Source organism: Hyposmocoma kahamanoa, unplaced genomic scaffold (genome assembly GCF_003589595.1).
Source record: "Hyposmocoma kahamanoa isolate Upper Pololo Valley unplaced genomic scaffold, ASM358959v1 211, whole genome shotgun sequence".
Classification (NCBI taxonomy): Eukaryota; Metazoa; Arthropoda; class Insecta; order Lepidoptera; family Cosmopterigidae; genus Hyposmocoma; species Hyposmocoma kahamanoa.
In genome coordinates this window covers 6,207,600-6,223,122 of record NW_020653732.1, presented here as the reverse complement: position 1 = coordinate 6,223,122, position 15,523 = coordinate 6,207,600, and the positions used below count along the sequence as shown (strand labels likewise).

The window sequence follows — 15,523 nt, the reverse complement described above, 5'->3', positions numbered from 1 at the left end:
GCTCTTGTTTGATACTTATGTTTGTATCCACGTGACTATCTTCTGATGCATTTGCTTCTTCTTCTATGCCTATAATTTTTACATAAAGTTGCTGTTCTTGATGTGACATTTTTGCAGGTATACTGCAATGTTCAGCTAAATTTCACCTTTAATGAGGATATGACAATATTGGTTTGCATTTCCTTAGAACCTAAAACAATAAAAATTTACTAAGCCATTACATTTTATGAAGTTTTGATAAGTAAGTTGTGTTTGAATTCAGCAACAACTGGATTAATTGTCAATTTGTTTACCGACCTACAGCACTAACAAGACAAAAGATTGCAAGATATTAGTAATGTAATACTAATATGCCAGATAAGCATATCAATTGCAAAATTAGGGAAGTGCCTGTACTAGGAAAGCAACGGAAATCACTCTGGAGTACTTCCCCATACACCCAGACCTGAACCAATTCAGAAAAGTTTTGTCACGAAAAGGTCCCACTGGGAATCAAACCCAGGATCTCCTCATCCAGACTCAACAGTATAAACCGCTGGGCGATGTCATCTCGTATATAATGACTTATGAAGATTGGCATTGTAGAGAATTCTTCTTTTGCTGGAACATTCCTGACTTCAAATCAGGCACTACGAGAACATTGTTGCAGATCTTTGATTTTATTATCAAGTGTTTTTACACATTCCATGTGTGTCCTTTTTCTAGTTGTCAACTTTCTTTAAGATATCATATTGTAAACGATTTAGTCTTTTATTAAAGTAGTGTAGCCTAAGTGCACAAACAAATCTAGAAAACTAGGATTCCACTTATGATGTCGCCTGTGCACTAAGTCGAATTTGAATCTGAGGAAATATGAGTATCGCGTGTACATGTAGAGATAAAAAATAATCCTTGTGACATTTCAGACCGTCATGTCTTGGATTCGGGGATTCGGAACTGATACGAATCAGAAGTAAGTCACGCAAACGCTGTAATGATTTGACCTACTGCCTCTCAAGCAGATGTGGCGGGTTTGAATATGGAATTTGTGCGCAAAATTTTATTTTAAATTTACCATGAGCTTTTCGGTAAAGGAAATCATCGTGATGAAACCTGCATTTTGAAGAAGGTTCACAAGACCCTTGGAGGACGTGTGAAGTTCCCAACCCGCATTGGGCCAGCATGGAGGACTTTCCACTCTGGCTCAAATCTAAACCCTGACGCCGTCGCCTAACAGAGAACTCGTGTACAGTAGAGGGACGTATGATTGAGTTGATGTACATAGTGTAAATGGGTTATTTTCAGGTAAGTATTTGGTACTCAATTTTGGTGACAATTTCTTTTTATTTAAATATTTATTGAATATCATCATGAAGTATTATTTAATATTTGAGTGTAGTAACCTGAAATATTCTTTAATATTTCACGATGATATATTCGAGTAATAAATAATAAAAATAGTCACCAAAATTGAGTACAAAAAACTTACCTGAAAATTACTGAAATGTTGCTTATTGCCTTGCCATAGAAATTTTTTGGGCAGTGATATCCAACGGGAAACTCGGCGCCGAGATGACGCTTACATCAGTTAACGAAGACTTTACTTCTATGCTACTTTTAATTTATTACTTTGGTATGTTAATAAGAAAACTAGACACAGCAAGAGTTTTACCTTACACGCCCCTTCACGGAGCAGACGGTTCTTGTATACAAATATTTGGTGTCTACCCAAATTGAATCACATAGGATGACACAGCTGAGCAATGTGTATATTCCTTGTTAATTAAATCATTATTCCAATTAAATTTTTATAATTTATATTGCCAAATAGAGAAAAAGCAAGAAAGCAAAACTTAGACAAGGCCATAGATACAAAAGTTGAAGTTGTGATTCTTGTATTATAATAGTAGTTTGTGGTTGTGATTGTGAAGCGCTTGTTTTTAATTCTTCAAGCTACTGAAAAGTCAAAGGTTCAAAACCGTACAGCCAAGTCTTGCTTAATGCGGATCATTGACATTATTTTTTGTTGGCTATGTAGCTTTAAGGCGCAAAAAAGCATTAAGAACCGTGTCTAAACATATATCTCATCAACAGCCTATCGTAGTCCACTGCTGGACATAGGCCTCGCTTAAGAGATGATTAAACTCCAAATTAATAGTCCGAACAAATTTTCAATGCATGTGATAGTGACAAGACAAAAAATACAAAATTTAAAAAATGTTTTTATTGCAAAGCTTAGCAAATTACATTTGAAATGGTCAATTGTTTTAAATTTACTGCTTGTTCATAAGGCAGATTCCCCCGAGAATAATGACTGAGAATCCAAGGTGTTATTTCTTGTAAATCGACATTTTCATATTTCCATATCATTTGAAATAAATGGAAAAGAGCTACATAGTTATAATGTTTTGCATAAGTTTTTGATTTACTATAGTCAAAGGCAAATTTTGAATATCAACCGGTACCTTATTACTTTATTACACAAGCGTATACACTACCCCTTATACGAATTTGTGACTGTAAAAACCATTGTCAAAATCAGTCAATTCATTTTTATTCCTCATATTAATCTTATATATGTTGCATAAATGAAAAAAATACTCTTAAAACAAATTACAGTTCACTAAAGTAATAAAATGAATATATAAACTAGTAAAATGAATACATAGCTAAATAACAAGTATTACAATGATATATTACGTCCTTAAAAAACTAAATGGCGTGATTAATAAGCTGTGGTATCAGTATACTAAGCGAACATTTAAACCACCGTACAATACGACAATGCGTTTCGTGCGCATTAGTGCAGCGACTATTTTGGCGGTGTAGCGCGTCTGGCATGTTTGCCGTGAGTATAGAGGCGGACTTGTTCGTCGTAAGGCATAAAAGACGTTTTGCTCCAATTACGTCAATAATATTTTGAGGGCAGTATATGCATACAACAAGTATTCTGGTTTAAAAGTCATAATTTTATGGCAATGTTGTAGAAATAATTACAATTAGCCTGATATATCCCACTGCTGGCCAAACGCATCCCGATCCTGAACTAACTGGACCCAAGCTTTATTGTAGGCGTCCAGTTCGTCACGCCAGAAATAATGTAAAAATGTTCACGCATTCTAATTCGACTTGTTGCTTTGATGCCAGCATGAATCAATAAACGTACCTGAAGATGGCATTTGTGTGTTGCTAATATCAAGCTTGAATGGTTTCTCTCAAGTGTTAAATATTAATTATGTTTACCCTTTCTAAGACAAGGCTTGTTCCTGTGGTGATAGTCATGTTTTTTCAGGATGCCTTAAAACATGTTCTTTGAGATATTGTTTTAATTTAAAACATTTGTTGCAAATATCACATTTGTACGGTGTCTCGTCAGTATGAGTCATTAAATGTTTATTATGTTCACTCTTACTAAAAAAACATTTGTTGCAGTGGTGGCACTCATAAAGTTTTTTGGCAGTGTGCCTTAAAACATGCTTTTTAAGATATTGTTTTATTTTAAAACGTTTGTTGCAAATATCGCACTTGTATGGTAGGTCTCCAGCATTACTTATTAAACACTGATTATGTTTACGTTTTGTGAGAAAAGACTTGTTCCAGTGCTGATCATTTTCAAGTTTTTTTCCAGTATGCCTCAAAACATGCTCTTTGAGATATTGTTTTAATTTGAAACATTTGTTGCAAATTTCACACTTGTATGGTGTCTCTTCGGTATGTGTCATTATATGCTTATTATGTTCACCTTTACTAAGAAAAGACTTGTTACAGTGGTGACACTCATAAAGTTTTTTTCCAGTATGTCTTAAAATATGCTCTTTGAGATATTGTTTTGTTTTAAAACATTTGTTGCACATATCACACTTGTATGGCGACTCTCCAGTATGAGTCATTACATGTAACTTATAACTTCGTTTCATTTTAAAACATTTATTACAAATATCACACTTGTGAGGTGTTTCTTCAGTATGAGTCATTAAATGTTTATCACATTCACCCTTACTAAGAAATGACTTTTTGCAGTGGTGACATTCGTAATTTTTTTTTCCAGTATGTCTTAACATGTGTTCTTTAAGGTATTGTTTCAGTTTAAAACGTTTATTGCAAATGCTACACTTGTATGGTGTCTCGTCAGTATGACTTATTAAATGTTTATTGTATTCACCCTTACTAAGAAAAGACTTGCTACAGTGGTTACATTCATAAAGTTTTTTTCCATTATGTCTTAAAATGTGCTCTTTGAGATAATGTTTCATTTTGAAAGACTTGTTGCAAATATCACACTTGTATGGTAACTCTCCAGTATGAGACATTGCATGCAACTTATAACTTCGTTTCGTTTTAAAACATTTGTTGCAAATACCACATACATATGGTATCTTTTCAATATGAGTCAATAAGTGTTGATTATGTTCAACCTTTCTAAGAAAAGACCTGTTGCATTGTTGACATTCATAAATTTTTTTTTCAGTATGCCTTAAAATATGTTCCTTGAGATATTGTTTAATTTTAAAACATTTATTACAAATATCACACTTAAAAGGCGACTCAACAGTATGAGTCATCGTATGCAATTTATAACTTCGTTTAGTTTTAAAACATTTACTGCAAATATCACACTTGTGCAGTTTCTCTCCATTATGAGTAACCACATGAACCATTAAATGTTGTTTAGTTGTAAAATATTGACAGCAAATTTCACACTTGTGTGGTGTCTCACCGGTATGAATCATTGTATGCACCTTTTGACGTTGTTTTGTTTTAAAATATTTTTCGCAAATGTTACATTTATAGAGATTCTTTCCGATATGAGTGTTATTTTTCTCATTAACACATGTACTTTGTATAGAGTTAACTTCAGCCACAGTAGAACGGTGCAAAACCATAGGTCCCATGACCATCTCTTCCTTCATTTCATGACCTGCATACAGCTCTTTTGTGATGATTTCTTCTTCTAGATCACCAACAGGCTCTTGTTTAACATTTCTGCTTGGGCCCAAGGGATCCGCTTTTGAATCGCCTACCTCTTCTTTTGTACTTTCAATTGTTATATAAAATTGTTGTTCTGGATGTGACATTGTCGCATGCACCTCGTTTGCGACAGTTCCATCTTCTAGATCACCAACGGTTTCTTCTTTTGGCACGGGACTCTCGTTTGTCTCGTCTTCCTCTTCTTTCATGCTTTCAATTTTTATATAAATGTGTTGCTCTTGATGTGACATTGTTGCAAACTATATATATGTATTAATCGCCAATATTCACTTATGTATCATTTTAAAGAGATATTACTAATAATGTGTTATTTCCTTGAAACCTGAAAGAATAAAAAGTTTAAGTTAAATATTGTAACATGGTACATTTTCAGAGACTTCCACGTTTATATAAAATTTTAAAGTTGAAACACTTCAGCCAAAGCTTAATAAAAAAATTGACAATGTGGCGTTGTCGTAGTTTAAGACAAGTGTGGTAACTCCATACAAACATAGCAGCACGGCAGTGCGCGCCTGTCGCGCGCCGTGTATGGACGCACGCATTCGCATACTCGACTTGCGATAGGGAATAAAAAGTAACGAGAAAAGTCACCCCCTAGTTTAGATACCACATGGCGCCCCGTATATTGACGTTCACATTGTCGGGATGGCAACAAGGCTGTCAGCGAGCCGTTTTTTGATGTTCAAGTTTCGAAATTTTAAGATAATGTGATTTCATAACAGACTATTTAACACTTTAATTTTATTTAAAAGAAAATATTTTAGTGTAGGTAATTAATGGTAGTGTTATTCACCTATTATGTGAAATCTTTTGTTTAAGCTACTTATTTGTGTTACGAATTTACGGTTGTTTTAGTATTTAATAAATAAAATTATTAGTGTACGTAATGATCATGTTATTTACACAACAATACGTTCATTTATTCTTACGAAGTCGCACGTTAAACCAGAGAATAAATAGTTCCGTGAACTATTTATTCTAAGTAGTGAATAATGCGTGAAGTGGTAGGTTCACGCACACATTGGCGTGTGTGCAAACAGCGCCTTGCTGTACTATAGTAGTCGTAATTAATTAAATGAAATGAAATTTTATTTGCTTAAAACAAGTGTCCGGGGTGTGCTCGCGGTGCACTTGCGTTGCGTAATGCTGGTCGTCCCAACGCGCCTTTCATTATTATGCGAATTTATTGGTCTTGTACCCACCACACACGGATGCTTCGGTGAGTATCTGAATCGGATCGGACGCGAGTCGACGATGCAGTGCCACCACTGTGGGAGGGACCAGGGTTCCGCCCAGCACACACTGGAGGAGTGCCCCGCATGGACCTCCGAGCGGAACATCCTGGTTGCCCGGATCGGGCGAGATCTCTCTCCGCCAGGCATAGTAGCGGCTATGTTTGAAAAGCGCCAGAAAGCGTCTGTACAAATCTTTATATTCGTGTAATAGCCAAGGTTTCAATGGCGGCACCATTACATCCGGGTTTATGGCTTCATTTTTGGTCGAAAAACTATTGCAGCAAATTTTTGATAATTATTTTGCTCCGATTGTTGTATTATATGTTTTGTATTATAACTTGGTAAAGATTCAAAAATAAGATTTTAGTAAATGGAATTTGAAACAGCTCCGACTGTTGTAGCGGTCGAGCTGGGAGTGACCGTGGTACGAAAACAAAATGAGAAAGTGAAGGAAGATGGAACAACTCAAATTTAAAATTTGTAAAATAAAAAAAAAGATAGGATACAAGCGGGGAGAGGCGATACAAAAAGGTGAGATGACGGTGTAAGGAGGTCACACCGTCACATGTTGGCGGATCAGGAGTCCCATGAGGCAGTGGTCTGCTTCTGTGAAGCGGTGATGCTTCAGAAGGAGGTCGCCGAGCGTGATCGGGAGAGGGCCGATCCCGCTCGGCGGCGGCGTACCTTCGCGGCAGCGCGCGATCGGAGCGGGGGCTTCGTTCGCCAGCACGTTAGGCAGCCGCGAGGAGGACGAGGGGGCGGTGTGGCCCGCTTCGTCGTGTGGAGAGGAGGGGGAGGACGTAGCTCCTCCTAGGTGCTGGGGGGATTCCGGTGCGCAAGTCGATCCCGGATCCTTCCTACTAGAGCACCCGAGAAGGCCATCGTGGGGTTTTAGCCGGTAGAAGTCTGGCATAACCTCCCGCTGCCCCCGCGGTGGAGAGGAGGATTTCCCCACGCAAAAAAAAGCTTTGCATGCAACTAGGTGAGCTAAGTTAGCATGTAGCCATGTCTGAAAGCAAAAGATCGTGAGACGCAGTCCTTTTTTTGCGAGAAGGCCGTGGTGCGGAAGGAGGCGGCGGTAAGCGAAAGGGAAGATACAGCCCCTGACCCGATTCGCTGTCGGAGAGTGCGTCGCAGTAGGAGAGCTATGGCTCTCCAGCTGCCGACATAGATGAGTAACGGGTGGCGAAAGCTCCCGTGACAGGTCTATGAGCGGCAGACTTAGGAGAGTCCATCACTCGTTACTGGTGGACTCGAGATGGCGGCGTACGTGTTCCACGTCTGTCTCTCAAGATTGCTGAAGGGGAGACAAGAACTCTCCCCGAAAATCGAGATGGGGCTCGGTGCCGTCGGAGTCGCGGAAGAATGCGCAAGCGTCCCCGTGACTTCGGCACATGGTCAGGAGATGGAACACCTTCAGGTTTTAGTCGGTAGGTGTCCGAAATAGCTCTTCACCTCCCCCGGGCGGAGGGTATCCATCAGTGTTGGGCAAAATTTAATTGTTCTGGCAATTAAAGATTGACAACTAATTAATTGTCAATTGCGAAACAGCAATTAACGATTGATCAATTGTTAGTTGCGAGAACCACAATTAACAATTAATCAATTGTTAATTGCGGTTCTCGCAACTAACAATTATTGATCAATCGTTAATCGCAAATATCTACAATTAACAATTAATCAATTTTCAATCTTTTCAATGTTTTTGATTAACAATTAACGATTAAAACTGACAATTATGATAAATTTATAGGGCATATGGGGGTGAGTTAGGGCGTTGGTTATGGGGGCCCCGGTTGGGGGCCCTGTTGCGGGCACGGTTGGGGGCCCGGTTGGGGGCACGGTTGGGGGCCCTTCTTGGGGCCAGTCAAGGGGCCTGTTGGGGGTCCGCTTGGGGGCCCTTCTTGGGGCCAGTTAAGGGGCCTGTTGGCCCGCAACCGGCCCCCCAACTGGGGCCTCAACCGGGGCTCCCAACTGGGGCCCCCAATTGCGACGCGTCGCAATTAATTTAATTGCAATTGATTTTTTAATCTGATTGAATTATTGATTGAAATTTAATTGATTAACGCCCAACACTGGTATCCACAAGGATTTCCTGACATTAAAAAAAAGGTGGTTGCATGCAACTACGTGAGCTAAGCTAAGTTAGCTAGCTTCGTTTGCGGTGTGGCCTGCGCTTTAGGTCCCTAATATGGGCGGCGTATTTAAAATTAATAAGAGCGGGGCCAAAACTAGGGACGCGCCTACCTTTGATGCAGGGCCCTTGATATCAGGTAGTGTAATATGCGTTTTACTTTGTACGGAGTTACCATACTTATCTCTTTTTTACTAGAGTGTCGCATTTAGTTTCGTCAAATACAAATTTTTGCATAACGAATAGTACGAATTTATAATAGAGCCTAATGTATCATATAAGTCTAATTTTTACACAAGGTTTTATTGTGTTATTACAATATTTGTATTAAAATGACAAGATAAAAGAAATTTAAAAAATCCGTAATATCATCATAATTATATTCTTGTTATACCTGATCATAATAATATCAAATTTAAACAACACGTATAGCGTGTTTTTGGAATTGCAAAACGCAACACAAAGTTCCATCGCTGTGCTTTTATGGAGCAATTTTTGCAGACACAAGTGTCAAGCAGTCAAATGTTTTTTTAGATTTTCATTCAAAAATTATTTTCCCGGTAACCATTGATTTCCTAAAACTGAAAGTTAGTGAGAGACTTCATTTTGGCTTGGTCTACTACTAAAAATAATATCGACGGCCAATTCGTTGTCAGATATTCTAAAATCTTGGCCCATTTTGGCCTTATTTTGCACTAGCTATATGGCAGTTCTATACGGGTTTGATCGGATGATATCAAAGGCACAGGTTAACTAACTTTTACGATAGATAAGGGAATTAAGTCTTTAGGAATTTCAATGTCATTCTGGTGTTTACTTCGAAAATGTAAACAGAAAGTACTTTTATGTGTTTTTCTCAATTTGAAAGTTTAATAAAGTGCGAATGTCTAAGAATGTAGAAATACGTTCCAAATATTAGTCTTTTTAAATGTTAATATTAGGTCCAATAACGTATATTATGTTCGGAATAAGATACAAATGCTTAGTACAAATTTTACCTAGTCCAAACCAAGCTGTTCTTGTATATAAGTTCCATTTGATCATCACACAGCACAGACATGTATAGTTTTTGATGATTACCACATTATTCCACTTAATTTATTGCTAATAAAGTGTATTTTGCTAAAATTATGCCTACTCCTTCGGGACGCATAAATTTGTTTATTTTTTTACGTTTTTTAAATCTTCGCATTGAGAGAAAGGCAATGGTAGATGCCATACATACAGCCTATTTTTTGTTAACTAAGAAACTATCAAACATAATAATAATAATGACAATTGGTTAGGAAATGAAACTATTTTTTACGGATTTAAATCACGTATATTTGTTTTTTCAAACAAACCGACGTTTCGGGCCCTTTACAAGCCCCATGGTCACGGTTGACTGGTCAAGTCAGGACTTGAGTATAATTAAAGAACTATACATCTAGAAATCAGTTTTTTCCTTGTATCAATATACAAGGAAAAAACTGACTACTTATATTTCATATTAGAGGATTAATTGATATCCCAGGCCATTTACATAATGTAAACTACTTCCAGGCTATCGATCAGCGTCACCAGATTTTAGCCGAGAGATTGGCGGTCCTCTTTAGATATTGGTCCAATTTTGTTCGAAAAAATTTGCTTTTTTCGTAAACAAATATGATATTTAGTAATTTAATTGCCAATTCTTCTAATTACCTAGGTATATTGCTTACAAGATGAACTATCGTGACACTTGGATGTGCATAAAATATTCTTCTTAACACACAAGCACTTCCTATTAGGACATTGCATTGTGCATGCCTGATGCATGTTCGGCATTGTATAGAATACCTAAACCGAGTCTATAATAGAGTTTATTTCATACATTGCCTGAATATTTCAGGTATTGTGTAGAATACCTAAAAGTATTGTATGGAATACCGGATTACATAATTTCCCGGTAACATATTATACTTGTGATTGTGAATAATAAAACAGCTGATTACGACGGAAAGTTGAAAAACCCCTCCCCAAATCGAATAAGTTTTGTTTGTACAATCTTCTAAAAACAATGAAAAATGGAGATAAAGGAGAATTGCGTTTCTGAAACATTTGTAAATTTATAGATTAGAGCAAAACAATATCAACAGCCAGAACAGTAAACTTCCGATTAGCAGCGCTTTTCAATAATAATCGAGATACATTGTAGATACTTAGAGGGTTAAAAATTTCCTTGATAAAAAAAAAATCTGTTGCAAAATCAAATTTTATTGCTGCTTTTGAGTGCGAGGCAGTAAATGTTTATAACAAAAAAATTTTCTTTTAAAGCAATTAGAGATTACATGCACAGCAAAATGGTCTTATTGGATTACTTAGCATTATCACTTTCTCGTAAATAATACTGTCATCATTCGGATCAACGATCGGGGACATACGACATTAAATCGATATATATATACTCTTATGACTAAACCCACAATCAATCGCAGAGCATGAAAACAGACAAGAAATTTTTAAATTACTACAATAATAATTATATTATCCACATCTAGCACGTTTCTTGTTTGGGTTATAATGTCTATTAAGATAACTTCCTCTCAAAAAAAAAGAATTCTTTATGGTAACATTAAATTAAGTTTTTTTTTCAACATGCCTTAAAATATGCTCTTTGAGGTACTGTTTTATTTTAAAACATTTGTTGCAATAATCACACTTGTATGGTGACTCTTTAGTATGAGACATTATATGCCTTTTAAGATTTTGATTTGTTGTTAAATATTTGTTGCAAATATCACACTTAAATGGTGACTCTCCAGTATGATTTGTTACATGCCTTCTAAGACTTCTTTTTGTTGTTAAACATTTGTTGCAAATATCACACTTGTATGGTGGCTCTTGAGTATGAGTCATTAAATGCCTTTTAAGATTTTGTTTTGTTGTTAAAAGTTTGTTGCAAATATCACACTTAAATGGTGATTCTCCGGTATGAATCAATACATGCGCCTTAAGATAGCATTGTTTAGTAAAACATTTGTTGCAAATATCACACTTAAATGGTGACTCTCCAGTATGAACTAGTAGATGCGCTTTAAGATAGCATCGTTTACTAAAACATTTGTTGCATATATCACATTTAAATGGTGACTCTCCATTATGAGTAAGTACATGCGCCTTAAGATAGCGTTGATTACTAAAACTTTTATTGCAAATATCACACTTGTATGGTGACACTTCAGTGTGAGTCATTACATGCACTTTAAGATTTCGTTTCGTTGTTAAGCATTTGTTGCATACATCACACTTGAACAGATTCTGTCCAGCATGAATAATTAAATGTTGCTTAAGAAGACTATTTGTAAGAAAAAACTTGTTACAATGCTGACACTTAAAAAGGTTTTTTCCAGTATGGGTGAAAATATGGTCTTTAAGATATTGTTTTATTTTGAAACATTTGTTGCATATATCACACTTGTATGGTGATTCTCCAGTATGATTCATTGCATGCAACTTATAACTTAGTTTTGTTTTAAAACATTTGTAGCAAATATCACACTTATAACGTGTCTCTCCAGTATGAGTCATTATGTGAACATTTAAATTTTGTTTTGTTGTAAAATATTTGTGGCAAATTTCACACTTGTATGGTTTCTCTCCAGTATGAGTAATTTCATGAACCTTTAAACTTTGTTTTGTTGTTAGGCATTTGCTGCAAAAATTACACTTAAAGAGTTTCTTTCTGATACGAGTAACATAATTCACCTTGGCACATGTGCTCTGCACACAGTTTGCTTCAGCTTTATCAGCACACTGTAACACCACAGGTCCTATGACCATCTCATCCTTGATTTCATGACCTGCGTAAAGCTGTTTTGTGATGTTTTCTTCTCTTAGTTCCCCAACAGGGTCTTGTTCGACATTTCTGTTTGGATCCAAGGGATTTTTTTTTGACTGCCTTACTTCTTCATTTATGTTTTCAATAGTTATATAAAATTGTTTCTCTGGATGGAACATTGTAGCATACAGTTCTTTCGTAATGATTTCATCTTCTTGAACACCAATAGGCTCTTGTTTGACAAATCCTTTTGAATCCAAGGTACTCTCATTTGACGTCTCTGTCTCTGTCTTTATGCTCTCGATTTTTATATAAGGTTGTTGCATTGAATGCGCTCTTGTTGCATAGAGCTCTTTCATTATGATTTCATCTTCCTGATAGCCCACAGGCTCCTGTTTGAAATTTCTGTTTGGATCAAAAGGATTCTCTTTTGACTTGCACTTTTCCTCTTTTATTCTTTCAACTTTCATATAAGGCTGTTGCTCTGAATGTGACATTATTGCAGACTAAATATATTATTGCAATATTTAGTTATATATCATTTTTGAAGGGGAGACAAAAATAATGATGTGTTTTTTCCTTGGAACCTGAAAGAACACCAAGTTAAAACAAATGTTCTTAAATAAATTAAATAAATAAATAAATTGCATGACTCACCAGACCAAAAAGTGATATCCAAACAGGAACTTGGGTCAGACCGTAGGAAAGGGGACACTGTGGATTTCCAGTTTTTAAAAGTGCAGTTTCCATACTGTCCCTTTCGCACAGTCCAACCAAAATGTATGTTTCTTGATAATTATCACATTATTCTACGTAATTTAATCAAGCAAAGTGGTTCAAAGGACTGAAGTTCTTTCATAAAAAGTCCATTTCACAGGTACGGTGATGTTTGAGATTTGAAGTTTCTAGAGATGTAGTGATGTAAAATTGTAATAAAATAAATCGATTTAAATGTATTATCGAGATAGTTCATAACGAGGAGAGAATCGATTTAGATACTAGTTTAATAACAAATTAATAAATAAAATAAAAATGATTCAACTATTATGTTATTAAGTTATTAAAAACTATACAACAAAAAATTATCAACAACCAAACAAAAAATTTACAAAAACACCATAAAATCAAAACCGCGGCCCAGCAAACGAAGTGTAGGACACCCTCTGTTGACAATTTGCGAAGGGCTGCGGCTGCTGGCAGCAGATGAGTGCTACAAGCTGAGGACCGGGCGAAATGGCGCGCATTGGGAGAGGCCTATGTTCAGCAGTGGAATACAATAGACTGCTGCTGCTGATAACATCAATAGCAACGAAACAAAATTTGAACAATTGCTCTAAAAACATCACGCAATGCATATAACAAAAGCAATCGATCTACGGTGTATGCACACGTACTGATGCAAGATAAGAAGATACACATTAACCGATTGGATTGATCGAATCTTGGGGTGTAAATCTATATGGATAAATGTTCCTTTACGCATCAAGTAGTTGGTTAATTTATTTTTATTTCTGTCATTTCAGTTTCTGTCTACTATGTCTTAGCATCTAATAGTCTGTGACTATATCTGTCTTACAGCTTATAGGACTGGAGGCGTCATCGATAGGCAGTCCCCTCTGTCATAGTGCAAGCAAAAAACATCCATTGCACAATAAACACTTCTTCCGAATCGATATTTTTTCATTTCCATTATCGAATTCACCGCGCCAAGTACTCCACGAAACATGTCGTCTTGAGCTACATAAACTTGCAAAAAAATCTCTGCTGCAGTCATCCAGACTAGCCAAGGGTGGAATCACATTCCATACATAAGCCTATTTTTTACATTAATTGCCAATTTTCTATTCTATGATATTTTTTCAAAATATGGAATATGGATGGATTCAATTTATCAATTACATAAAAAATATTTGAAAACATTTGACATAGTCATGCCTATGAAGTCCCTATTTACTAACAGGCAACTATCGACAAAAATGCAGTACTTCATGAACGCTGTCTTTTCGTTATAGAGAAGCGCTTCGCTCTTTTAGCTCCTATTTTTATCGACAGATTATGTAACGAAGTTTATTCAAATCGATTTCTCCGTTGTATTGTATATTAAATAATAATGTAAGAAATTATAAATAATGAAAATAAATTGTAATTGTTTATTATATATCATGCCATACTGTATAAACAAAATTAAAAAGTGCATATACGAGTACATATTTGTTTTTTACACGTAAATTACAAAAGCAATAAAAAATAACCAAATAGCTAACTGTCCTTATCCTACACAAGACAATATGCGCAAAAGACAGAAAGAGACCCGTTACGTCAATTTCAATTTTCGAACCCCAAGCGATTGATATATTTAGATTTAGAACAAAGAAACTATAGAGTTGTTAATCTTATTTTTAAAATGACTTTTAATAAAATGTTAGTAATAAATAACTAACAAAACATTGTTGTATTCGTTGTATCAATCAGAAATCCGAAAATATGTTTGCTCGAATTTTTGTAATCCCAAATGTACTTATTAGGTTACTTATTATTAATATTACAAAACAAACTAACTTCAACTTTTCTTTGTAATAAGCAACCAAAATAATCGGTTTTCGAGATTATGAAACTTCCGAGTTTATGTCTAGCTGGAATCTAAAAATTCGAAACGTCAATACATTTCTTACAGCACGTCATAACTACCAACAGAGAGACAACTATTTTCACATTTACAATATTTGTATGTACCTATATATCTGCACAACTCTTATTACTTGAAGTGAATTCATATAAAATTCAACATAATACTATAAAATTAATTAATATTGACGTTGACTACTCCATCACTCTTGTGTTCAAGTAATTTTCACTAGAAGCTAATAGCGACGCGCTCTTTTAGCTCCTATTTTAATGGACAGATTATGTAATGGAGTTTATTCAAATTGATTTCTTCGTCGTACTGTATATTAAATAATAATGTAATAAATTATAAATATAGAAAATAAATTGTAATTGTATAATATCAATCTTATGATGGAAAAAAAACTTAGTTCTTTTAAAATTATTTTTATATCTGTTTGGTAGTAAGTTCAGACCAAGGTTCAGACCACGTTCAGACGTACAAGCATCCTCTCCGACGCTACAGCGTTTTGCACGGAGTGATCAACGTTTACCGCGATCTACTTAAATACTTTTATTTTTATGTGGAAGTAAAATCTGACGATGGAACAACAGTTGTTGTTTAAGTTGTACAATTCTGCGAAGTTGTTCGTATTTATGATATAAGTAAAAATAAATAATAAATGAATAATATTTATTGACTTAACTTTATCTAGGTTATATATATATATATATCATTGCAGGTGAACTTCTTTTAAGTATGAAAATACTTGTGTCAGAAGC

General features: G+C 35.5%; 2 protein-coding genes across 2 annotated transcripts; both read right to left on the bottom strand.

The window, feature by feature from the left end:
- Positions 1 to 2,296: 2,296 nt before the first annotated feature.
- On the bottom strand, positions 2,297 to 9,482 carry LOC113227540 (gastrula zinc finger protein XlCGF58.1-like). The gene is made up of 2 exons (XM_026460480.1): positions 9,336 to 9,482; positions 2,297 to 5,290 (listed from the first exon to the last, which is right to left on the bottom strand). Exon 2 carries the CDS (start codon positions 5,196 to 5,198, stop codon positions 3,258 to 3,260), a length of 1,941 nt encoding a protein of 646 aa, XP_026316265.1. The 5' UTR covers positions 5,199 to 5,290; positions 9,336 to 9,482; the 3' UTR covers positions 2,297 to 3,257.
- On the bottom strand, positions 9,087 to 13,011 carry LOC113227539 (zinc finger protein 2 homolog). The gene is made up of 3 exons (XM_026460479.1): positions 12,794 to 13,011; positions 10,958 to 12,723; positions 9,087 to 9,153 (listed from the first exon to the last, which is right to left on the bottom strand). Exons 2-3 carry the CDS (start codon positions 12,631 to 12,633, stop codon positions 9,087 to 9,089), a joined length of 1,743 nt encoding a protein of 580 aa, XP_026316264.1. The 5' UTR covers positions 12,634 to 12,723; positions 12,794 to 13,011.
- Positions 13,012 to 15,523: the final 2,512 nt, after the last annotated feature.

Coding starts and splice junctions, on each gene's coding strand:
- LOC113227539 (XM_026460479.1), bottom strand. CDS start 12,633: ATGTCACATTCAGAGCAACAGCCTTATATGAAAGTTGAAAGAATAAAA. Junction 9,154..10,957: donor CTCAAAGAGCATATTTTAAG/GCATGTTGAAAA, acceptor ACATTTTCGAAG/TAAACACCAGAATGACATTG.
- LOC113227540 (XM_026460480.1), bottom strand. CDS start 5,198: ATGTCACATCAAGAGCAACACATTTATATAAAAATTGAAAGCATGAAA.